The sequence below is a fragment of the Watersipora subatra genome, chromosome 7 (assembly GCF_963576615.1).
Source record: "Watersipora subatra chromosome 7, tzWatSuba1.1, whole genome shotgun sequence".
Lineage (NCBI taxonomy): Eukaryota > Metazoa > Bryozoa > Gymnolaemata > Cheilostomatida > Watersiporidae > Watersipora > Watersipora subatra.
Genome location: NC_088714.1, coordinates 32,834,138 through 32,859,767, shown reverse-complemented (window position 1 = coordinate 32,859,767; position 25,630 = coordinate 32,834,138). Strand labels below are relative to the sequence as shown.

Genomic DNA, 25,630 nt, shown 5'->3' with positions numbered 1-25,630 from the left:
ACATAGAAAATCTTCAAAATATTCCAAATTTCTCAACACTTACGGGGAACTAGTAAAACTAAAAATAAATTATAACAATAGAAAAAATAAGTCAATTTAAGCTATATTTAGCGTATTCTATAGTAAGTTACACTATCACTCCTATAGCGGGCATTTAACATATGTTACAGTAAGTTACATCATCCCACACTCAATTTACCGCCGAACCTACACATTGCTGAGACTACGATTCTCTCGGGACATTTTCTATGTAACCATGACTACGACCCTGTTAGCCTCTCTCTCTGATGTAAAGATGACATCACAACAAAAATTCCTTCTACACATTGTTAAATTAGCTTTCAGATATACTTTAGGTTTTATGCCATATTCTTCAGTTTTTTTGACATCATCAATTCATCTGCACTTGCGCTTGTTCGCGGAAATGCCGTCATATTTGTAGACAAAAATTGTCCTTCTCATTCACTTTATGTTATCTCAGTGTTTGCCTCTTGTCGGTCATCCTTGTGTCCAGTTACAGCGATTAAATTCTGTTATCGAAAAATCTGTATAGCACTGGGTTTGATCTTGGAGCTTAAACCTGGTTTCCATATCAATTGTGAGACTCCGGCCGTAACTTGCGCAGCAAAACGCTTGCGACGTTAGGCTCGGCGGCATCTGTTCACATATAAGCTGCATTGCTAAACATAATCGCGTAATCAAATCAAATGTTCGCTCGCCATGCCGTTTATATAATGGTGACCTTTACCTGTACAGTGGATTTCGGGAAAGTTTTGCCTGCGACCTTTTGCAAAATTTGAACAGTGCTAAAGTATTGCATTGCCACCAGCAACTACCAGCGGTCCTCGGAGGTACTCGGCACGTAGGTTCCCATTTCACCGCTAATAGCCTACGGTGCTGTCGCCGGTGCTTTGCGACGTATATGGGAACCAGGCTTTAACCATTTGACTACGCTAACCAAGCAGGAAATTATTGTTATGACAGTCATTACATCAGGGAAAAATACTCACCTTTAAAGCACGTGGGGTTATTAACAAGCACAGTTGCTCATTACGTGTACCATGATGATTATTAACCTGACTCCAAACAGGGCTAGATCAACTTGCTTACTAGGTGAGTTACCGAAATTCAGTGAAAAATTATTTTATTACCATTGCAATGCGTTGCGCGGCCTTCAATAGTACATGTACTTGTATAAGAATATTTTGAATATAAAAACAGTCTAACGATTACATCCCTAAATTGGCATTTTAATACCGGCCAGCCGTTAAAAATAGTCTTTTGCTCTCACCCTTATCCAGTTTGTTTTCTTGCAGGCATCCTGAGTTCATCCTGCCAGGACTTGGCATCCACCCAGTTCAGGTAGGTGTACTCATCACTCACTTGTACTTAACTAAGTGCAGCAAGGTCATAGTGCAGTTACCATCTACTCAACCCCATTAAAAACACAGTATGAGCTACCATTTGTGTTTCCCTTTTTGGGTGGTAATAGTCGACCCTATTATATAGATAACCGTAACATATCATCAATCACACAAAATATTTTAGTGAGTCGAGTTGACAGGCGTTTGTCTTTTACTTGATCAGCTGCTCGTGACCTCATGTTGAATCGCTGAAAACTGCTTCATGGGGAAATCATTCAGGATTTAAATTAATCTTTTCTGCCAATGGCTGTTTTTACAAAATATAGACCTAACCGGATTCACATTTTATAACAACCTTGCAAAGATGAGAGCACTGGCATCCTACACTGAGCTGCATCTAGGATATGCTCGCAGTAGGTTATTGCCTATGTAATAGCTTCAGTTGCAGGAAGACTGATGGGCGTGTGCGCATCTGCTTAATTGTATAAACATAAAAAAATAATCACAAGGCTCCTGTTTGTTGATGAAGGCCAATGCATTAGCATTATTATACTAATGTAAGACCCTTTGAGGTTTAGTGGTGTTTTAAATGAGTAATTTGTTCTGCTTGCTATGGTTCCTCTCAAGTAGGCATATAAAATATGATTGAATTGTATAAGTGATGTTGCGCATGATATATAAGAAACCTTGAACTTTCAATCTAAACAGTCACTAGATCATGGGTTTAGGCAATCCTTCGACAGCTTAAGGTAAAATATGACATGAGTTGATGAGGTAGTAATATAATGTACCAAGTTGTCTGTTCCTTTTTTGTAAATGACTAAAATGATGTTCGCAATTTTATGTAGTGTAGCTAATCCCGTGCATTAATCTCCCGTATTTTACATTAGGGTTTGGGGTTGTGTTACAGACATGCCCGCAAATTAGCAATTTTCATGAAATAGAAACTAGATATTTCAAATATGAGCCATTTTTACCACTTCAAAAAGCTTCTACTGATTTCAAAACTGTTGCAATGTCTACTCATATAAGTTCATGTACAAGTTCTTCTACACGCTGCATACTTGTGTAGTACATTGTGTACAGAATATGAAGAAACTATAAGAGATTAACGAGAACAGAACGGAAACTAAGTAAAGAAGCATGACTGGGGTTGAAACGAAAGAGGCAAAGTCAATGCTAAATATTGTTGAGCTCATCAGGACAGCAAAATAATGGAAAGGGCTTATTGGTGATTTTCTGTAGATGAAGAAGGGGTAGTCAAATTCTATTTGATTATTAAAACATGATCTCAAGCTATTCTAGGATGAGATGCTATCATTATCACTGACATTGACAGCTCCTTACCGGGAGACTTTCATATCAATACACAGTGCTCTGCGTTCATGCCTTAGTGACAACACTGTATTGCTATATGTATCCAAACTAGATGAATGCCCAGCATTGCACTGGTAATAAAATAATTACTCAATGAATTTGAGTAACTTAAGCTAGTAACTTAAGCTAGTAACTTAAGCTAGTAACTTAAGCTAGTAACTTAAGCTAGTAACTTAAGCTAGTAACTTAAGCTAGTAACTTAAGCTAGTAACTTAAGCTAGTAACTTAAGCTAGTAACTTAAGCTAGTAACTTAAGCTAGTAACTTAAGCTAGTAACTTAAGCTAGTAACTTAAGCTAGTAACTTAAGCTAGTAACTTAAGCTAGTAACTTAAGCTAGTAACTTAAGCTAGTAACTTAAGCTAGTAACTTAAGCTAGTAACTTAAGCTAGTAACTTAAGCTAGTAACTTAAGCTAGTAACTTAAGCTAGTAACTTAAGCTAGTAACTTAAGCTAGTAACTTAAGCTAGATACTTAAGCTAGTAACTTAAGCTAGTTACTTAAGCTAGTATAAATCATTACTGTCAGAGCCATGAAGCCAGCTTGTAGTCGTTACGTTACATGTCATGATCTCTCATGACATCACGATCTTCAAGTGTGCTAGTAGTAACTAATAGCATTTTCGCAATCGCTGCATAAGTATGTGCACAATTATTCCATAGTATGGCAAAGACAACGTAGCATAGTGGTTAGCTTGTCTGTGTGCAAAACTGATAATTCCCAGTTCAATTCTAGTGCAGGGTGGATTTGTCACTCCTCGATTTTAATCGCAATAACTGGACACATGACTGACAGGTGACAAACAAACACTGAGATCTATATATAGATAAAGACCAACACCAGTAAAGAGAGTCACATGGTGACAATAAAATATACTATATCGCTGTATACTGCACCGAATCTCTAATTTAATTCTATTGAAAATTGTTACGATTTCTAAACATGAGTTCTTTTTATTAAATGGAAATGAAGAAAGTTGAGTGGTCGCAAAACCTGGGATACAGCGATAATCGAAGCCAAGAAGTGGTAGAGATTACCGTACTATTAGGAATGTAGTTTGTCGTAATGTATTCACAACTTGTTTACCTAACTGCTATCTAAACTTGCCAAAAATCAGTTTATCAATGAATTTCTCTATTACCTCATTATCCTGTAGAGTTTGGATTAATTTCATAGAAAGGCCAGTTGTAGTGACAGTAGTGGGCATTTAACCTTAAATTTCCTTTTTTACAAATGTAAAGGCTCTAGGAACACTCGTCAAGGAACTGGAAGGAATGATGCATTCTTAATAAAAATTGAGCATGTCTCCTGCCATCGAAATTCCTTGACACTTTACTCAGACTTGCAGATCAGATATCATACTTGACCTTTGAAGGATTGCTAACAGCTGCAACTATAACAACAACATAGTTTTCCCACCACTGATGATACTAATGAACAAGTCAGCAATTGTCCATTTTTGCGAAAAATGCTGGATTTTATCTAGAATCTCACGAAGTTGTTTTATAGGCCATCTCCACTCTCCATTCATTGTCGTGAGCACACACCTGCCGAGTAGCACTATATGCAAATCAGGGATTACGTGTTTGTCACAATTTCCATTTCCATAACATTTCCATAATTCATTTCCATATTATTTCCATTTCCATAACATTTCCATAATTTATTTCCATATTATTTCCATTTCCATAACATTTCCATAATTTATTTCCATATTATTTCCATTTCCATAACATTTCCATAATTCATTTCCATAGTTTTTTTCCATTTCCATAATTTATTTCCATATTATTTCCATAACATTTCCATAATTTATTTCCATATTATTTCAATTTCCATAATATTTTCATAATTCATTTCCATATTATTTCCATTTCCATAATTCATTTCCATATTTTTTCCATTTCCATAACATTTCCATATTTCTAAAATAAAATTTCCATATCCATTTCCATAAAATTATGGAAATATTTATGTTTATGGAAATGGATATGGAAAAGTAAACATTTCCATAATATGTTTAGCGATCCCTGATGCAAATACCCTAGAATTGTGAGTTTATAGGATTTGTCTCTAATTTTAACTTATCATAAGCCGGCTTAGAGAAATGATGAGGATTTATAAGTACTCACCCTCAGGGAACGCATGTATTTTCAGGAACCTTTACAAAGTTTTTCTTTACTTTTGGGATATTAAAGATGTGATCACATCAAATTCTGGGAGATTTTACAAGAAAGTATGAATATTTTTTTATCATTTAAGATTTTAGCTGTTGTTTTAGGCAATATGACTGTTAGGATGTTGTTAAATTAAAATCGGCAAAACTAGATAAAATGACGATAAAATGACGTCACAAAAAATGAAGGATATGGTGCCAATTTTTGGAGAAGTCTGGGGAAGCTTTTTCTTATGAGTATTTTAACTGTGATCAAGTCGATTGTAATTTTGAAATATTTTAGCACTTGGATCTCCTGAAGTTACAAAAAAAATCTAAAATGATAGTAAAATATTTATCCTTTCTGATAAAATCTTTTAAAATTTGACGTGGTCAACCCTTTAAAATATAATAATGTCCCAAGCAGTGTGGGATTCTCCTAACTTATTACTATTTTTATCACTTTGATATTTTCTACAAATGTGATAATTCACATCGGCTAGTATTTATACTCTAAGGCGTGACATTATTAAATGGATTTAAAAATTCATGAATTTACGGGCAGACAATATCTTGAATGGTTAAAATCCGCAAATAACTAGTGGTTGACATTTTAAAAGGGAGAATAACTACTACCAAAAATTAAAAACTAGTCGCCAGGCGTAGTCAGTAAACATAGCTGAGTTCCAAACTCATTTGTAACTATCGCTGAGGGTTAGAGTTGCTCCCATCACGAATGCATCACAATTCGTTACAAAACTATTCAAGGTGGTGACAATTTTTCAGAATTCAGCAAGCCGCCATCTCAAAAGTTGCTCTTGCAGTTTTCCACTGTGAAATCACTTACAATAACTTCTACTAGTGAAATTGATGACATTGACAAAGGCGTTTCTAGTTTAGATGTTATGTATATGATTTGATTTGCAGATAGATTTACATATAACATAAAAAAGCCAAATAGAAAGTAAAACATGCCATACACGAATGTCAAGGTTTTGCACTCTATTGCTAACTGGATTCACAGATTAATTTATTTGCGTATGTGTTTCTCTCTGAATAAAATAGTCTGCGAAAATGCATGAAAAGACATCTTTCACAAAATATAACTTCGTGAACAATATTGTCCTGCAGGGTAGATGTTTTGATTCAAGGTGGATGATACTGACATTGTGCAACTTCCAAGCAACCTGAGTTTAAACAAATCATTATGCAATTTGTCTTCTTTTGATTGTCTCTCTTACATAGACATAAACTGTATTACCATATTATTATAGTGACCAACATATCAGTATTATGGTTTGATTAATGTATGCGCCGCTACTACTTACTTGTACATCACATGGCGGTGGAGAGGTTCTTGCTCCCCATTTTACGGTGACATACATCAGTCTGATCAGTAAAAATCCCTTTCATGTGCTCATTTGGCTTGCTCATTACTTTACAGGATGGTTTCCGTAGAAATGTCTGCTGCACAGCGCATAAGATGTCTGTAATTAAAAGTACGTTTTGACTATTCCTCAATTTGTTCCTTATTTCTCCCTGATTTTATCTTTCTTTGAGTTAGTCTGCTGGTTAGTTATATAATTAGGTACTAGCAATGAACTCTTCTGTTCATGTAACCAACCACTAGACCTCATTGGCTGTTCTGATGGGCTATATCATAAACTGGTCATTGTTGTAGTAGAAGGCTGTGTGTCTAAAGTTCTAAAATTTCCTGAAATCTATTGCTATGGTAAAAAATACATCTGAACAAAAGTACATATGCACCAACACTTCTGAGCTTTGCCTTAGATTGTGAATTTTTTATGCAGTGAAACCTCTATATACGAAGTTCTAAGATTGTCTTCATGTGTTGGAGCCACCATATGTTGGAGCAAATCTTTGCTATCATAAGAGCCATGTCTGTCTGTCTGTCCATCTGTCCGTCCGAAGCCACGGTTTGATGTTCAGAGAAAATTGTATCATGCGAGATTCGAAGTCTCAAAAAAATTGCATCATATGTGATTCCAACTAGCAACTTTCAGCATAGTATGCTTATGCTTGAGCAACTGCACCAATCAATCGTTTACTGACATCTCAGAATAATTGTACACATAGTTATTACACCGGATGATCTCGCACGGTGCTCTGGACTGCTAGGGTACTAGTATTTTTATAAAGTTGTATTTTATTCAATTCAAAACTTAAATAAAGTTATTATTTCATTTTGGCTGTATTTTATTGAATCCAACTCCATAGTCCAACAACCAATAATAATTTGTAATAAATACTGCGGGTAGTTGCACTTAATATTAAAACTAATGAGTCAAATAAAATAAAGTTAAATTAAAATAGTTTTGAATTCTGGGACTTCAAAACTAAATTATACGCAAACACTAAACTAGCAAAGCAATGATCAGTAACGAGGGTTTGGGTCCTTAGTTTACCAGAGAGAAAAGCAATCGGATATGTAGGCTTTTCCAAATATTGATTTAGAGGTAGAGGCGGTGCCAGAGATACATGAGGTAACTTACACAAACTTAGACTAGGTAAAGTTTAAACTAATTTACTTCATATACTAAACGGTTTTAAAAAAAATTTTCATTGTCATATTATTTTAACTTATCATATGAAACTTCAAGCTATATGCCTGAAATTACATAGGGTATAGAATCAAATAGATGAACAAATGCTGAGGTTATCGTCAGTAGTGATTTTGACTGTAGCATGGGGAGAGTCTTGACTATAGCATGGCTGGTGTTGATGGTTGTCAGTGCTGTATCTGAAAGTTTGTTACCTTCTTGTGTCCCTATCATTACCGAAATTTACGAACTGCTCAATGAATTTTCAAATTGAGCCATTTCTAGAATGTTGTCCGGTCTTTTCCTATTGTTTGCTAGAATGAAATGGTAATAATTTGAAAATGTCGTGGTTTGTAGATCGCAATGAACATTTCTATGTAATATATCTTTGGTCCATCTACCAGGCTGTTACCTAAAGTTTAGCACAGTTGGAGGACAGGCTCGAGGCCAACTTATCTAGTAGTTTAAACTAGGAGACCTTCCGATACACTAAAATATTTTAAGCAAGTTTTGTAAAGATATTTTTTTGGCTTTTGTGTTTTTCGATTATGGTTCGATAATAATCGATATTATCGATTATAATCGATAATAACAAACCAGCCTTATAAACTAAAAATCAGGTGCGCTTACCATTTTTCTTTTCTCACATTGAAGACAGCCCACTAGAGGTACACCAGATTAGGGTGAGCCAGATAATAAATCACCTCAGGAGCAATCTAAAAAAACATTCTCACGTGCTGCATTCAGTGGTTCAAGCCTATTTGGCGAGTCCCAGAGCTGGCTAAATAACAACGATATTCGGTTTAAAAGTTTTCAGTGGATCACAGTTTAGGAATTTTTTATTCTTGATTTCACATATTGATCCACACACAATGGTGTCTTCGACCAGAGATTCGCAATAAATTTTGGGACGATTGCCTCACCCTTACTAAATAGTTGTTATCTTTGTTCAGATGGGTGAAAGTGGCAACTTTGACAGAAGTGCTCTCTTGTCTGACTGGACTCCGCAAGTGATTGCCTCCATTCAGCAGCACAAAGCCAGCATTTGCTGCATTGGTTAGTTTCTTTTCTTGTCAGCTTTGCACATTTTCACAGTTTGTGTGGGTGTCACCCTACGCTAATGTTATATATGTATCTCAGCGTATGTAATAACAAAACGAGTGGGAGGTCCTGAAAAATATGTTGACCGTTGAAAGTTGAAAGTTGTTAGAATTAGAACTAGAAGTGTATCAAATGGTCTGTAAATCTGAACAATAAAACATGCACACTTATGGCACAGCTCTAGTTTCCATTAGCTTTGTTCTCAGTGCGGTCTAAACCTCAAACGAAGTTAATTCATTCCTTGATCTACTTGGACTGTTAAACCCGGAATGTTGTGCAAATTTATGGTTTGCATCTTTTGGCCAATCCTTTTTTGATCATTTTGCTTTTTAGTTGAACAATTTCGCTCGTCTGTGTCAAAAGTCATGTTCCAATGACTAACAAGACAAATGTAGATTTAAAAAAATTCCATTTGGACAAAAGTTGTTGCTTAAAAATTCTGTGTGTGATTTATATGTTACATTTAAATTTCCATAGTTACCACTCTGCTGTCTTGCTGTATGGTGAGAACCTTGGTACCAATGCAGTCAGCATAAACTTTGAATATTGACCTTTCTTGTACACCAAGAATCTCCTGTGTTACGGAACATGATCAGAGCAAGTATGGCGATCTAAGAAAGACTAATAAATGTCAAAACCTTTGCTCGCAGTAGGCGTATATGCGTCAGCTTTACAATTCTTTGATAGGATATATAGCACTAACTAGCGGAATGCTCAGCATTGCACGGGTATTAAAAATCAGCTTATAAACAGTGACAGGTAATGTAGTTGCCTGCCATTTGCCATTAGCCTGGCACATTGCCAATGGCTAATTTGAGTAAGCTAGTAATTTGAGTAGCTTACTATATAAGAGCCATGAGAGCAAGCATAAAACGACGTTGCGTCGTAACGTAATGCCACGAGTATTTTAACTTGAACAACCACCTATATCGCTCAATAAATTCAATGCGTCTCGCGTAGCTTAATAGGAAAGATATATGTCTGGTGAATGAGATTAAATCCAGCATGAAACCGATATTTCATTCTTAAATTTTAATTTCCATAGCTGGACAAACCCAAACACACACACAAACTTTGAGATTTATATGTATAGAAGTAGATGACTTCACAACAATCTCTCTCATTGTAATAACTTACAAAAACATGTTTGCTAGGAAGAAGAGAAGGAAGAAATCACCATTAGCATTTTAAATTATTGCTTGCCTGTTTATTAACAGGCTCAAACCACAAATTCACTAGTTATAGAGCACTAATTAGTTTTAATCCAACTCCAATCGGTTTACAAGGGTTGATAATCACTAAATTGATTGTTTCGAGAAATCTGTTAAAAAGTGAAAAAGTTTTCTTTGCATTTGCATTGCTTCTTCAAAATTAAAACATGCACAACATTTTGGATTGAAACATACACAACATTTTGGATTCTGTCATGATGGTTTTCATTCGCTGAAGCAATGATTCCCATAAGAACATTAAAGTAATTAGTTTGATTTGTTCCATAGTCCAAGAAATACTCTTCAAAAAATACTGCAGATAATCGCACTCGGCATTTAAACAAATGAATTGTATTCAACTATGTAAGAAGTTAAATAGACAGCAATTACATTAATAAATTAATTCATAAAAATAAGTTTTTGTTCTCACTTTGCCTCAAAGATGAACTTACACACAGAATTTTATAAGATTTTATCAGAAGGTATCAGCATTTTTTTATCATTTGTGATTGTTTTTATATTTGAGGTGATCAGACTGTCAGGATGTTTCAAGGTTAAAATCGACCAAACTTGATCATGGTTAAAATGCTCAGATCAAGCCAAAGTGCGATTATGACGTCTATAGCTACAAAGAGACAGACAGAATAGAGAAGCGCAACGCTGCAACTTGAACACAATAGCCGACATCAACTATAGCTACTAGTCATGTCATTTCAGCACATTTTTTCGACCGTTTTAACTGCTATCAAGTTTTGTCAAAATTTTTGTGTAAGTTCATATTTAAAGACGCCTGAACAGAAGACCATAGATAGGTTCAGAGGTAGCAGTTGTAATAGATAGGTTCAGAGGTAGCAGTTGTAATAGATAGGTTCAGAGGTAGCAGTTGTAATAGATAGGTTCAGAGGTAGCAGTTGTAATAGATAGGTTCAGAGGTAGCAGTTGTAATAGATAGGTTCAGAGGTAGCAGTTGTAATAAAGATACACAGCGTAACTTACTCCAACTTACATTAGGTAAAGTTTAACGTAACAACATGGTAATCACTATTACTGTAACTTACGGTATTGTCATTATTGTTAGAAATAAAATGATCACTGTCCCTAGGACCTACACAATAGATAATCATCAGAAGTCTGCAATTTTTGTAGTCTCACCAGCTGTAATGCATCTGACATGGGGGTCATTGCGAAGAAGACATTGGGATAAAAAATTAACCTTTTTTCTAAGTGAAACTCAGCATGGCTGTGAACATGTTTTCTATTGGCTCAACCCAGACATGTTTGTTTGTTTGTTTGCTTTATTTCATCAATAATATATGAATATATACAAAAGAAATGAAAACTAGACAACGAACATCCAGAGAAATTGATGATGAGGCCAAGTGCGCAATAGCAAAAGCTAATATTCAGCGCGGACCTAGGTGGCAGATTACAGGCAAAAGTTAATAAAGAATTATAGTTAAAAAAATTATCTCAATAGCCATGCCCTTAAGCCCCTCGTAAAACCTAACGTGTTTTGTATACTGCGAATAGAAATAGGCAGAGTGTTCCACAAAACAGCTTCTTAATAAATTGTTCTTTTGTGACCAGCAGCGGAAGATGATTTAGGTAGAGGCAAATTGCATTTAGAATTGCGAGTGAAATAGTGCTGTGAGAGATGAGAATATGATGAGTAGAAAGATATATGAGCTCTAAGCAAAGTCCGAAATTTAAACAACTGACTAACATTCAAAGTGTTTGAGTTTTTTAAAAATTTGATTGTTTCCTTAAGTTTAAGTACAGACACAATACATTAATTAACAATACTTCAATCAGAAACATTCTGGGAGAAGCTTACTAAAGCCGCACCACACGGCTCTTTGCCATATGCAAGTGCTGGGCCGAGCTGCACACCACGGCTCGGCTCATATGCAGTGAGTTGAGAGCCATCAGCCAACTTCTCTCTAGTCCCTGATCACCTTCGCTTAATCTACTCTGTCCTCTAACTTTCCAGGAGAATGTGGTCTGGATTTTACTCCTTACTATATTAAGTCTGCTGGTGACAAGGATGAACAGAGACAAGTATTTAAGCACCAGGTGGATCTCGCCACCCAGCTAGGCCTACCACTGTAAGTCCCTCATTTGTCAGGTGTAGCCATGTGTCTCTTTCCTGTCAGCCATATTGGATGCCTATTCACAGTATTTTCAAACTTAGAGTAGTTTTTTTTAATTCTGTTTATGGTACTAAAATATTTTAACTTTTATTATAATAAGAATCATGTCCATCGGTCTGAAGCTACAGGTGCATGTTGGGGGAAAAAAGCCTGCATCACATCGGATTCGAACTCATACATTTCAATTGCAGCCGAGCACGCTACCATCAGCGACACTCAACCAAACCTTAGCATCCCGGAATAATTGTACACATAGTTATTACACCTAACAATCTCTTAGGGCACGCGCAAGACTGCCAGGGTACTAGTTTTGATAGCTTGTTCATTTGTTAAATCAGTGACCACCCAGCAACCCTTATGGCTAATATGTCGGCTCGTGGCTGGTGACCCGAGTCCCTAAAACAATCACTGACTAGATTTCATTAGAGTTTAGTAAAATCATTTGATTGTTCAGGGATCTTAGCATGCATGTAAATCTTGTTTATTTCAAAAACACAATCCTTATTCTCAGAAACACGGGAAGGTACAAATTGTAAATATAAATACCACATGTGGTTAGATCTAGAGAAGATATCATCAAAACTGAGCATTTTTTGCCATCGAATACAGGATAAAGTCAACAACAGATGCAGGGAAAGGAAAGGCTGCACCCCTGCGTGCCAACTATTTCATAAACACGAAAAACAAGCCACCTAGATTATTTACACGCAGTCCTCTCAAGGTTTCTGTAGCCACTAAGGTCACTCTCATATACACTAGGGCAGGTATGGCCAAATGATTTTGGTCATGATCTGCTACAGCCAAATCTGACTAATCAAAGATCCACAACGAGCTGAAGATGTGCATTTTTTACATAAACATGCAATTACTTGTGCACATCTTATAACAAAGCATCAAATACGATTTAAAAATTTTTTTGTTTGTGTACATATTTTGACTAAAAGTCACTGAATGAATGTGCTGCAATAAATATGTCTGATATCAGCGAGAAAATTGATGAGTGGGCTTTGACTTCACAATACTATCAAAAAGTGGGTTCCTGCTACTGACAGCACATCCTAATATTCATGAAGCGGGGTATTTGTATGTCGTATTCTATGATTGTTTTTTCACAAAATTCATTGCTGAAAACAATAATTCAAATATTCTAAGAAATACAAAAATACAATATATAAGAAATACAAAAATTCTAAAAGTTAAAATCTTTTTTAAACCCAATTAAAAAAAATACATCGAAAACATTTTTTAACAGCCATCTTGAAAAATCCACAAGAAAACTACAAAGATCCACATCCGGATCTAGATCTGCCATTTGGCCATGGCTGCACTAGGGCCTAGACTCTAGAGGATTACGTGTGACACATTTTCCAAAACCATCTATCATCAGATAGGGTGCTCAATAAGAGTCTTTCAGTCGCTTGTCCATTGACTTGGAATTATTTTCTCTTGTCTGATTCAGCAAGAGGCGCACAAAAATATTTTTGTATTTAATATTACCCTTTTATATTTAATGATAATATTTATACATTTAAATGATTTAATAGTAATATGTATATATTTAATAATAGTATTTCTATATTTAATTCTATTTCTATATTTAATAATACCATTTATATTTCATGATAATAATTCTATATTTAATAATAGTATTTTTAGATTTACTAATAATACTTGTAGATTTAATAATAATATTTTTATATTTAATGACTAGAAATTCCACTGTCATACAGCCCACGACCAAAGAGATATTGGAAAAAAAGGGTACTGATGGTTGAGAAATGCAATAGGCCTATTAGCAGTCAAATGGCACTGCAGTGCAATAGGATAACTGCAATGGTAGTTGTAATGTACTGGGTGTGGGTGTTATTATACATGTATACAACAAATAGCAATAATGAAAGGAAAAGATTATATGTTTATATCTCTCCCCCTGCAATAGGAGAAATGCAATATTGGCCAATATTAAAAGTAAAATGCACTGACATTATTAGAATAACCAATATTATTAATATAGTAATAATATGAAACCAATACACAATTTTGTTTACATTTATAAACGTCATAGTTTTTATAATCTCATAAGTACATATAATCTCATAATCTTAAAATCTCATAAGAATCATTAGAAAAAATATCATCGTCATTTCCTTTACTTACACTGCGTTGTACATCAGTTAGAATACCGAAGCACTCAAGAGTCTAAAATGTCAGCTACTTTGAAATCGGCAAAAATGAAACGATTTCAGTACTCCTACGTTAATTACAGAAACCTTCGACAATGCTGTAGACTGGTGAAATGTGCACGTTATTTTTTCGCGAAATGCGCACGACTTTATCGTTCTATTCACTGTCGCTCAGCGTTTCAATTTCTGGTCTTAACTTTTATTAAACTAAGCTTTTCAAGCGTTTTGTGGCGATTTTCGTCCAAATTAATCTGTCTATTTGTGTATAATCTGATCAGATGGGTAAGTTTTAAGATAATGCCGGCGGTTTACAAAGACTTGGTAACATAGTTAAATAGGCTTAAATGTGTTTTGTATCGTTATTATACTTTAACGACTCTACAAAACGATGGTAGAATTTTTTGATGAAATTTTTAGACAAGGGTTCGTCTCATCGTTGATGATTAATTTTCGTAAGTTGTGTGCACATGCATTTATCATAAAAACTCTCATACTTCGCTTCCGCTCGTTTGTTCGTGGGATGACATTTCTATATGTAACAATAATATTTTTATATTTACTAATAATATTTTTTTAATTAATAATATTTCTATACTGGTTTTATATTGGTGACCAAAGTTGTAAGGTCAAGGCTTTTTGTAACAGTCCTTTGTCTATTTTCATTAGTGATGAAAGAATCATGACAATAGTATTCTTATTGTTTCTCAGTGCTGACATGGTTGGCCAATGAGACACAAGAGATGCAAAAACATTCCAAATAAACACTAAGATGCCAGACTTAGTGCTGATGTCATTGGCGGGTGTGCTGAGCACATCCGTGAGAAGAATGAGCTTGTGTAGCCATAATTGTTGACAGGTCTAGTCATTGGCATCTGCTGACTTCCTAATTTATGTCAGGAATACGTGAGGGAATGCGGTGTGGCGTCATGTCCCTTTCTATGAAGCAGGATTTGGCAGCATGTAGAAATTCGGTGTGTTGACCTGTACCGGGTGACTTCTAGCTACAAGTAGATATTGCATGAAATGTTAAAAATGTCTGCCACATTTGGTGAATATTTTCTTCTGTTTTGTCATCCAGATGTCCAGCTATAACGATAAAGTTTTGTCATCCAGATGTCCAGCTATAACGATAAAGTTTTGTCATCCAGATGTCCAGCATTAACGATAAAGTTTTAGAAATGAAAAATCTGCTTGGCTCTGGATTTCAACTCGGAACCTGCAGTTCTCCAAACAAGCAGACTACCCAATTCACTCCGTGTCAAATTTGTAATACTAATTACTTATTACATCGGTTAAAACTCACTCATAGGAAAATACTATTGGTTACTACTAGCTTAGCTTATTAGCTACTAAATGCATTAGAGACCATTACACGTAACAATTATTAACTCTTTTGCGGGCAGAGCAACGTTTTTGTCGCTTTGCGATACGGCTGCTAATGGGCAGTGCGACGTTTTTGTCGTTTCGGTAACGTATTTCATTATTGCAGTTTCTGGTTAGCTAAATGCCGTTTTTTGTTTACTTTTTTTACCAAAAGCAAGCTATGATATAGTAATTTCGGTTAGCCTCAAAAATTGACTTTAAGGTTGAAAAAAACGATCGTTTTTAGCAGTGATGAATAAATAAACTTTCGAAAAAAATTAGAAAACTGTTCTAAAAAATTTATCAACTTTTATTTTTCTTGCTTCGGTTTTAGCTTTTATTTACCGAATTTTTCGAGAGTTTGACTTTATTTTACCGTCATGGCGACTTCTAAAAGAACCTTCCGAGATTAACCTAATAAAGGAAGTACTAGTCCCAAAATTACTAAGAGATTCAGAGCCGACTGTGACTTTTTAGATTTAGTAGCAAGAGATGGCAGTGAGTCAGGTTTGGATTGTGATTGGAATGACTTTACATCTGGAAGTGACAGTTATGAAAAGGCTGGTAGCAGTTATGATGAGGATGTGAGTAGGAGTGATGCCAGTGCCTGGAAGAATATAACCAACATAAACAGAGATAAATCTCCTACAATTCAGCAATTTATAGCAGTGACAGGTCCAGTAGATGCTCAACCAGTAGAGTATTTTGAAAAGTTTTTTGAGTCTGTCAATTCAGGAAGTACATCTTTGTGGGAGCTCTTAGTTACACGAATAAGTGCAAAGACATGGTGCAAAGACTGTGATGTGGGCCTTTGTAAAGGAAAATGCTTTCGGAAATGTCATTCGTAAATAGACAATTATTAGGAAAAGCATATATTTTCTGTTATACATTTTTATTTGTTTATAATATATATATATATATGCCTACGGACATATACATGTATACATATGCACCTTTAAACATAGATATATGCACATAATAACACACAGAAAAGTGTATAAACCTTTTTAAAAAAATTGATTTTTTGGAAAATTAATTCGCCCATGGGAGTCTGATTTAGTTTTGAAAATTCGCCCGCGAAAGGGTTAAGCTGGCTTCAGACATAGCAAGTTACTAGCATAAGCTAATCAAATTCACTGTGCAATCATTTTATTACCCGTGCACTGCCGGACATTCATCTAGTATGTTATAATATACAGTAATTCCTCACTTTTCATTGTTAATCGGACCATCGCTTCTCATGATAAGTAAAAATTCACCAAATAGAAACTAGTCAACTCGTATCTAATGAAGCCACTTTATCATTAATCAATAAGAATTTTCGTTATTTTTCGTTCTTTCTTACTTTGTTACTTTGTTACTCAGGTTCAATGGATAATTTGTTACTCAGGTTCAATGGATAATTTGTAGGGTTGAGGGCATTTAAGAAACACGATAAATGGCGTCATAAACACATTGCCCTTTTTCACTTAACAAAATGCAACTGGAAAATAGCTAAATGGGACAGCTTCTAGCCCGATGAATATCAAGGAGGGAAATTTCTGGGTCACTGAGGGGGAGGGGGAGGGGAGGGGGGAGCGGGGGAGAGGGAGGGACAGAGGGATAGAGAGGGATAGAGGGGGAGAGAGACTCATGTGTTTTATGTTTTATTTCCTTCGTTTTTTATTTTTTTATTGTTACACATTTTGGTTAATTTTGCAATAAATATTTTTTACCACCCGAAGTGCTGAACCCCGAAAGATGAAGGGCAGAAGTAACGAGGAATTACAGCGGTATCACTGCATGTCTCATAGTTTCAACTAGTTTAGCTTTATTTCCCACATTTAAACCATAAATACCACAATATGAATACAAATGGCGTGGCTGACAGTTGAAGTGTAGTAGACACAGACGATAGCGAGGAGCTCAGTGTGGGACACCATGATTTTAACATAAACATAAACTACCAACATCGTGTTCTTCTGCAGTGCAGTAACGAAAACAAAAAATAAATAGGCCTACATGAACTTCTTTTACAACTATGATTATAGTATCACTGCTACTGTTATGGTGCTGACACACAGAGTCTGTCTGTCTGACTAGCGTGAAATACATATCTCAATAAATCCAACTTTGTCATTGTGTCTGGTGGTATGATATAATTAAGATAGCTCTTTGTGAGATCCTAGCCTACGAGTTTTAGTCGGTTAGAAAAATGTGTAGCTGTGTTGGTGATTATATGTAATCAGTAGAACCATGGACGTAAGAAAATAGTTTTGTATAACTTTTAAAAGAAACTTTATTTCTGTAACTTATTTAATAATTTAATCAATTTTATTAAAAACAAAATTTATTTCTGTGTACATTCCGCAACCGAGTTAGGAACTGCGGGCTAGAAACTCACAAATAGTTATCTTTTTTAAATTTTATCCTGTCTGTTCGTCTGCGTAAACGCTAGTATTTCCACATTTTCAGCCGACTTTATCCAAACTTCACTGCCAACCTGCCAACTTCACTGCCAACCTGCCAGCATCACAAACTATGCTCTATGCTTTCCACCAGATCCCTAAAAATATTCGGATTCAAAACTCTGTCGGGTTTCAGAAAACCAGCTGCTTAAACAACCACTTGCAGGCCATTCGATTGAAATCTCGGATGTTGCCAGGCTAACTGCTAGTATATATTAGGTGTCATGAAAGACAAAAATACTATGGTGATATACTCTAGGGTAGATGGTTTTTACAGAAGTGCTCAGATTTCAATTAAGATGACAAGGTTTTTCTAGGGTAATGATCATAAGCTTTTCAAAGCTATTGGCAGCCTATCGCTAGCTTTTTACAACGAGTGTGGGGATATTGCAACAGTGAGTGATGTCATATCAACTGATTGACCTTTGTGACAGCCGAGCATGTCAAAGAATACATTCTTATTTGCCCTCTATTTACAATAACTACAGAGCTCTTCCTATTTTTATGGACTGTAGCAATAATTTGGCCAGGAAATCAAAGTTATCTTGTCACGATTTCTTTGGTACAAGGTTACATACAGTGTACAGGGCTTCGGTACTAGGCGTGTGAGTCACGCTATCAGACATCTAATGCTATTTTAATAGGTCAGTGGGTGTGGGTCTGGAGGGGTTATTGGTGTGTGTAATGAAATGGCTGTCTGTTTGTAGGAATGTCCATTCCAGAAGTGCAGGCAAGCATGTTATCGACTTACTGGCAAATGCTGGTGCTAAAAAGGTAAATTTATTATCAAATGTTTCATAAATCCACTAATAAGTTGCCTGCATTATTAGCTATTCTGAAATATCAATGATATACAGCCCACCTCATGGAGGGCTGTATATCATTGGAAATATTATCTGGTTAAATTGCCACAGCAACGTGACCAAAAATCAACTATTTCAGGTTTCTCAAAACCTCAAAATTTCAAAAACAAACACTTGCTGACAGCTGTCTGCAGTTGTTTACTGGTAAATGACTCTAATTTATGTTAGTAATGGATTCACTAAAATAGTAAACATTGTACATGCTTGAACTTGTGTTTTTGAAACTATTTGTGTGCTGAAGAAACGTAATGTCATGAAAAGGTTTTAATAATTGGTATATTCAAGCTTACTGTTTTGGAAATTTTTTGCAATTTCAAATGAGAACTTTCACATTTTTCAGTATAACTGAAATAACTGAATAACAATGAGTGAAGTTCTGGTATGAACTTGTGAAATGTTGCAAGAGTGACAAATACTGAACTGATTATGGGATCAGATGGCCAAAAATCTCCCCAATAATCATGTATAATCTTTGCATAAACAAGTTACACTCCATTGTAGAGCTTTTTGCTACTTGGCATCATTCTGTGACAAGCGAAGGGCGTCCATTTTTGATGATGCGAAATCATTGGTGCATTATTCCTCTACGCTAGAAATTATGGTTTAAGGAAGTGATTGGCACAGTCGTTCATTTTTATTGGCTGCCTATCTACTGATGTGCTGCCTATCTACTAATGTGCTGCCTATCTACTGATGTGCTGCCTATCTACTGATGTGCTGCCTATCTACTGATGTGCTGCCTATCTACTAATGTGCTGCCTATCTACTGATGTGCTGCCTATCTACTGATGTGCTGCCTATCTACTGATGTGCTGCCTATCTACTGATGTGCTGCCTATCTACTGATGTGCTGCCTATCTACTGATGTGCTGCCTATCTACTAATGTGCTGCCTATCTACTGATGTGCTGCCTATCTACTGATGTGCTGCCTATCTACTAATGTGCTGCCTATCTACTGATGTGCTGCCATATTTGTAATGAATGAAAGTTCACTTTAAAGATGAACTTGCACAATATTTTAGTAGATTTGATCAGAAAGTATCAGCATTTTGTATCATTTGCAACTGTTTTTCATGTTTAAGGTGATCTGATAGCCAGGATGCTTCAAAATTAAAATCAACAAAACTTCATCATGGTTAAACGCTCAGATCAAGCCAAGGTGTGATTATGACGTCTGTAGTTGCAAAGAGACCGACAGAAAATAGACGTGTAACGCTGCAACTTGAACATAATAGCCGATATCAACTATAGCAACGATATCAACAAGGGATGTCAGTTCGGCACATATTTTTCTTCTGAGCGCTTTAATTCCTGATCAAGTTTTATCAATTTTAATTTCGAAACATCCTGGCCGTCAGGTCACCTCAAAGATAAAAAAATCACAAAGGATAGAACACTACTGATACTTTTTGATAAAACCTATTAAAATTGTGCGCAAGTTGATCATTGAGAATAGGCATCTGTTGCCAGTGGTTTGTTCATTATATCAGACTATTCATCTACTGATGGATAGAGGTCGGTGAAGGATGTTGTCACTGCCCTAGAGGTGCCAAGGTAATGGGTGAAGAATCGAGAAAGTTATTTTTCTAGTACAAACTAAAGTCCATGTAGATAGATACGCAGTCACACTGGAACGCATGAATGATATGGCTGATGTCATAATGAGAGGGATAAACAGGAAGTGCGGCTACTGACGTCATTGTTAAAGGAGTCGTTTTCTTCTGAGCGTTTTAAACTGTGTTCAGGTTTTTCGATTTTAATCTTGAATCATCCCAGCAGACGGATCACCTGGAGCAACAAACAAAATCTCAAAATGATAGAAAAGTAGCCATACTTTTTGATGAAATCTCTTCAGATTTGACATGAGTGATCCTTCAACAATTTAGACTTGACATGAGTGATCCTTCAACAATTTAGAAAGCCAATGCTGGTTTAAAAGCCACCAAAGATAACCTTGACTTACATAGCTCGTGACTCTGCTAACAGAAAACTTAAGGGCGGGTAGGGCATCTCATATTGTACACAATGAAGAATGTTGCATGATTTTAGGTGCTGCTGCATGCGTTTGATGCCAAGGTATCGACAGCTTTGAAAGGAGTGGAATTAGGCTACTTTTTCTCCATTCCTCCAAGTGTGGTGAGAAGTCCACAGGTAATTCCATCTAGCTACTATTTGTGTGTATGGAAAGCAACTGGTTTTTGAGGGCAGACAACTTCAATATGGGCATTTTTCTGACTCCATTTGGTGGTAAGCTTGGCAAGATCATCTAGAATTTATAGCTGAAAAGTTTTTACTATATCTGTTACATCTACTTATGATAACCACTGTGTCTATATATTGTATTAACTCTATCTATTATATCTGTTACACCTACTTATGACAACCAACATGTCTATCTATAATGTTAACTCTATCTATCTATGGTAACTGCTATCAGTTTTCTCTGCCAGACTAGACTGACCTCTATAATGCATCTTTTATACTCAAGTCAATTTATATCATCGATTATTGGTTATGCTTTGATCGAAAGTCGGTCAACATTTGTGTATTAAAATTCCTTTTATTCGTCAACGCATCTTCACACGACCGAATTTATGATAACTGCCTACTGGGAACTTGGTTATAGTCTTTGTACTTAACTAATGCTGTATCTGATTAGAGATATGGAGAGAAGAAAACTTTGAATATTCATTCTAACATCTGATAGAATTCATATGGTTCCAGCGAAGAGTTTCATGTGCTATAAAGATGCTGTTCTAGTCTTGTCTGATTTTTATTATCGTGGTTGACGTATAGGTGGTCGACTATACATATATCATTGTAATGGCTTGTTATAGAAGCAAAAATTAGTGGAGAAGATACCAATGGAGAATTTACTTCTGGAGACAGACTCCCCTGCCCTCGGGCCAGAGAAACAGGTGGGAAGGCACTTTCTTCTTATCGTATGGTTACAGTTTTAGTTGATTTGAACTTGTCATAGTGCAGCTGTTAAACTCATCATCTTTAGTTTCCTTAGCCACGCGTCATCAGGTGTACTATCACCACATTTGATGACTATCAAAGTATCGGTGTTTTAGACCAATTTTCTAACTTTGGTATGAATGGTCTGCATATGCTTATCCTTAGTACCGTATTTTCCAGGTGATAAGTCGCAGTTTTTTTCATAGTTTTGCCGGGGTCCGCCTTATACAATAGAGTGACTTGGGGGTGAAATTATTAACATATTATTACCGATCGAACAACACAAAAGAAGTTGGAGTTGGTGAGAAACTTGTAAGAGACTGGCGAAAAGCGGAAGTTATTCTTACTGAAACAAAAAAATATATAAAAGTCTATTTTTGGCTAAAAGCTAAGTAACCAATTCTTCCACCCTCTAAGTCAGCGCAAATGAAAAGTAACGTTTTGGATGAAGAATTCATTGGATTTTAGCTACCGCACATTTGGAGTGACGCAGATGGTTTTGGTAGCTTTTTAGCACGTTATTTATGCTATAGTTATGAGAATAACTCTTCACATGTTATGTTAACATGATCAGCTGTCTCATGTAACATAAACATACAGTTCAGCTTGTCTTTGCATCTATTACATTTTTAAATTGTTTATCATTTAAATTGCAAATGACATGTCTTAATGGCTGGTGCGACTTATACTCCAGAGAATATGGTAAGTCACTGATACTAACATGGGCCGAGTTTGATATTAGTAGGAGTGTTTGGACTCTAAATTGTTGTTATACATTTCAAGTGTTTGCTCTTTCAAGGTTTCTGCCAATATAGATAATCCGTCATCCAGGGAACCAATTTTCTAGCTTTTTGACCGCATCTGACGTTTCTATAAAGGTTTGTTTTAGATGCAGCCAATCAGCTCATTTCCTCATTATTTTGTACGTTTATTTAAACGCTTGCTGTTATACACGCACATAAATTACTTTGCTACTTAGTGCCAGAACCTACTAAGAGGCTCGAATGGCTGTCAGAGTCTGATATTTTAATAGTGATAGTCAAAAGGTCAAGGTCATCTTTTGGAAGTTTATCATAGCCACCAAGAACTTATAATATTTGTCTGTTTGTAGGGGCGAAATGAGCCTTCCAACATCAACATATCATGTGAGTATATAGCGAAGGCTAAGGGGATCTCAAGAGAGGAGGTGATTGATACTACCACACGCAATGCACAAGCTTTGTTTGGGAACATTCCTCATTAGAACGCTGGTGAGCACGAGCTAAGGATGTATTTCATATCTATGGCCAACTATTGGCCAAGCCTGGCTGATCCAACAGCAGTTCAGCCAATTGGTTCCTATTTGCTAGTAGCCGCTGACTTTGAATTTATTGTTATTGTCATGATCGGTGTGATATGCTGCAGTTCAGTATTTCTTATAGAAGGTCTGCATCCGTTTGATGGGTGTTCTTAAAGCCCTAGTAGCTCATGGATACAAGGCTTTAGATTTGCTCTTTGCATCACATATTTCTCCCCAAGATATTGTCATCTATGCTATTACTAAAGTCGATATTTTCTTTTGCGAATGTTTTTCTATATCTGTTTATCATCTGAAATGTGCAGCTATCCACAATTTATTTGGTATTATCTCATTTTCTACGTTAGTACATACTGTTTATCAGGAGGTATGCTAATATGTGTGTTAATATGTACTGTTTATTTACAAGAGTATCATTGTACGTATATATTATTACTACTGAATGCTCGGCATTGCACAGGTAATAAAATATCTTTGCATAGTAAAATTATGTTTAGTCAACATATACAGACAGCATTCACCATTCTAACTTTTAAATGAAGGTATTTGTGTATTTTTGTTTGTGACTGGCCAAAGCACAAGTTAAATATTCAAAGGCTCGACAGCGCCAATTGTCAAAGAGCGAGCAATACGTGTAAACAATTTAGTATTCTAACCAAATAAGCTCGAGCCACAACCACCAGCGTCATCTTGTCACTCTCAGTTTCACCTACAATTCATTAACCAGCATTTTCACTTCAGCTGAGAAAAGTTTTTGCTTTTGTTCTCATCATGGATGTTGTTGCTAGCATGCATGCTGACCCGAGTTTGAGACTCATCAAATGCACTCTGTAGAACACTGTTAAATATCTCTTTCCTTGTAGATTGAAACTATCCAGTCTACCAGTGAATGAATATGCACTTGCACTGTATTGCATGCTTTAGCTGTGATGTTTCTCATCGATATGTCTAGAGCAAGGTTCTAGAGATATTACATTTAATATCTTTGTAACACTCGTCTCTCATTGGCTGATTCAGTTGGTACTGAACTCACTTTCTGTTTTTTAAAAGCTACCGGAGGGAGTAGGTTGCTATTGCGATAATTGTTTTTGCAAAAAGGATTGTTATGATATCATTTACAGCCTTCTTGTCTAGTATGCTGCTCAAGTGAGGGTTGTGTGAAAAATAGACCTTTAATATATAGCATTACCAAGAGGACATTGGTAGGCATACTCGGTCATCAAATCATAAGTAACTGCTTTTTATTAGACATCAATGCTCTGTAATGACATCAATCAACTGTACTTGTCTAGCTTCTGCTCTCTAAAATTACTCTAACAGGATTCCTAGCGACTCCCTTTTATGTCTTATTTTTAATTAATATAAATTGATATAAAAATAACTTAGGCTATACTGACTCAATCTACTACACTAATGAAGTCAGCACACAGAGGTACTTGATAGCTATGGCTGCCAACAATGTCAATGATAAACTGAGAGGTTGATGACAGCTGGTTGTGTACCTTCCAGAACACGTTTTAGAACGAACAGCCTTGCTGCTGGCTTCAATAAGACAGAAAAATGGCTACTCAGCTTGTGTTCTTTCATCTAATAGGAAAGACTCTTGTGGCATATTGTTACAATGTTTTACAGCTGCAAACAAGTTCTCCTTGCAATAGATAGAATGTGAATGCATAGCGAGGCTAGTCATTAATAGAGTTTTCCTCTCTTGAGAATTATTTTGTCTTTTTATTGAAAGCTGATCTTGATCAATGCACCAGATCAGTGATGACATCTATTAGGGAACTGGGCAAAAAGTTTTGATACCTGCAAAAAATGTTTAAAAAAAAATACGCTGATAACCTCATAAAAGTATGTGAAAGGGTTGATGAAATCGTAGTATAGTGTAATCTTACCTACGAAAGATTGTACATACGAAATTTTCAAGTTATGAAACATTTTTTGGCAAAAATTTTGCTTCAAATTACAAAAGATGTTTCTAGATGCCCTACAACACCCACCTCTTCTGACTGCCGTCCTTACAAGCTCTGCGGTTGTAAACGGTTTGTAGTTTTCATTCGTTATTTTTCAGTTTCTTCTTCCCATGTGTACTTTTTCTATTCATTATGTAATAATATAATTCTAACATGTATTTGTTATAGGTTTTAACTTTTACATGTATTTATCATTTATACATATGTTATGTCCGAATTTTGTTGGGGTTTGGAACAAATTTGGGTTTTTATATAGTAAAATGGGTTTCTACTGATGGAATTTTTCACATACGAAACAGCTTCCGGAACGAATTGATTACGTAAGTAGATGATTGAATAAAGAAATTTGTAGCGATGAGCAATTCGAAAAACTATTTAACAACTTTTGTTGCAAAGAATTTAACTTTTAACTTTTAAGTCTTCAAATCTGAACCAAAGTGTGGAAAGAAACTTGAAGTAGTTCATCCTTATAGAGGAAGTCTTCGGTTAATAAATCTCCACAGTTCATAGGATGGTGAACTATATCACTCTGGAGTTCATTCCATTGAGAACATGAACAGGTCAAATCATCAACTCACTGCTTGAACACACTCTCTTCTATGGAGTGGAGTACATAATGCTTGCAT

At 35.8% G+C, this 25,630-nt stretch overlaps 1 protein-coding gene across 2 annotated transcripts in view; it reads left to right on the top strand.

Moving 5' to 3' along the window:
• LOC137401242 (putative deoxyribonuclease TATDN3) overlaps positions 1 to 23,512 on the top strand; it is a 53,552-nt gene extending 30,040 nt beyond the window's left edge. Inside the window, exons 6-12 of one of the 2 annotated variants that reach the window (XM_068087656.1) lie at positions 1,317 to 1,362; positions 8,409 to 8,511; positions 11,758 to 11,872; positions 18,617 to 18,683; positions 20,823 to 20,924; positions 21,611 to 21,699; positions 22,846 to 23,512. In XM_068087656.1, the coding sequence (XP_067943757.1) occupies positions 1,317 to 1,362; positions 8,409 to 8,511; positions 11,758 to 11,872; positions 18,617 to 18,683; positions 20,823 to 20,924; positions 21,611 to 21,699; positions 22,846 to 22,891 (568 nt within the window). In that variant the 3' untranslated portion in view covers positions 22,892 to 23,512. The remainder of the gene's footprint in view (positions 1 to 1,316; positions 1,363 to 8,408; positions 8,512 to 11,757; positions 11,873 to 18,616; positions 18,684 to 20,822; positions 20,925 to 21,610; positions 21,700 to 22,845) is intronic. The other variant, XM_068087655.1, reaches the window with a different exon arrangement.
• The last annotated feature ends 2,118 nt before the right edge of the window (positions 23,513 to 25,630 follow it).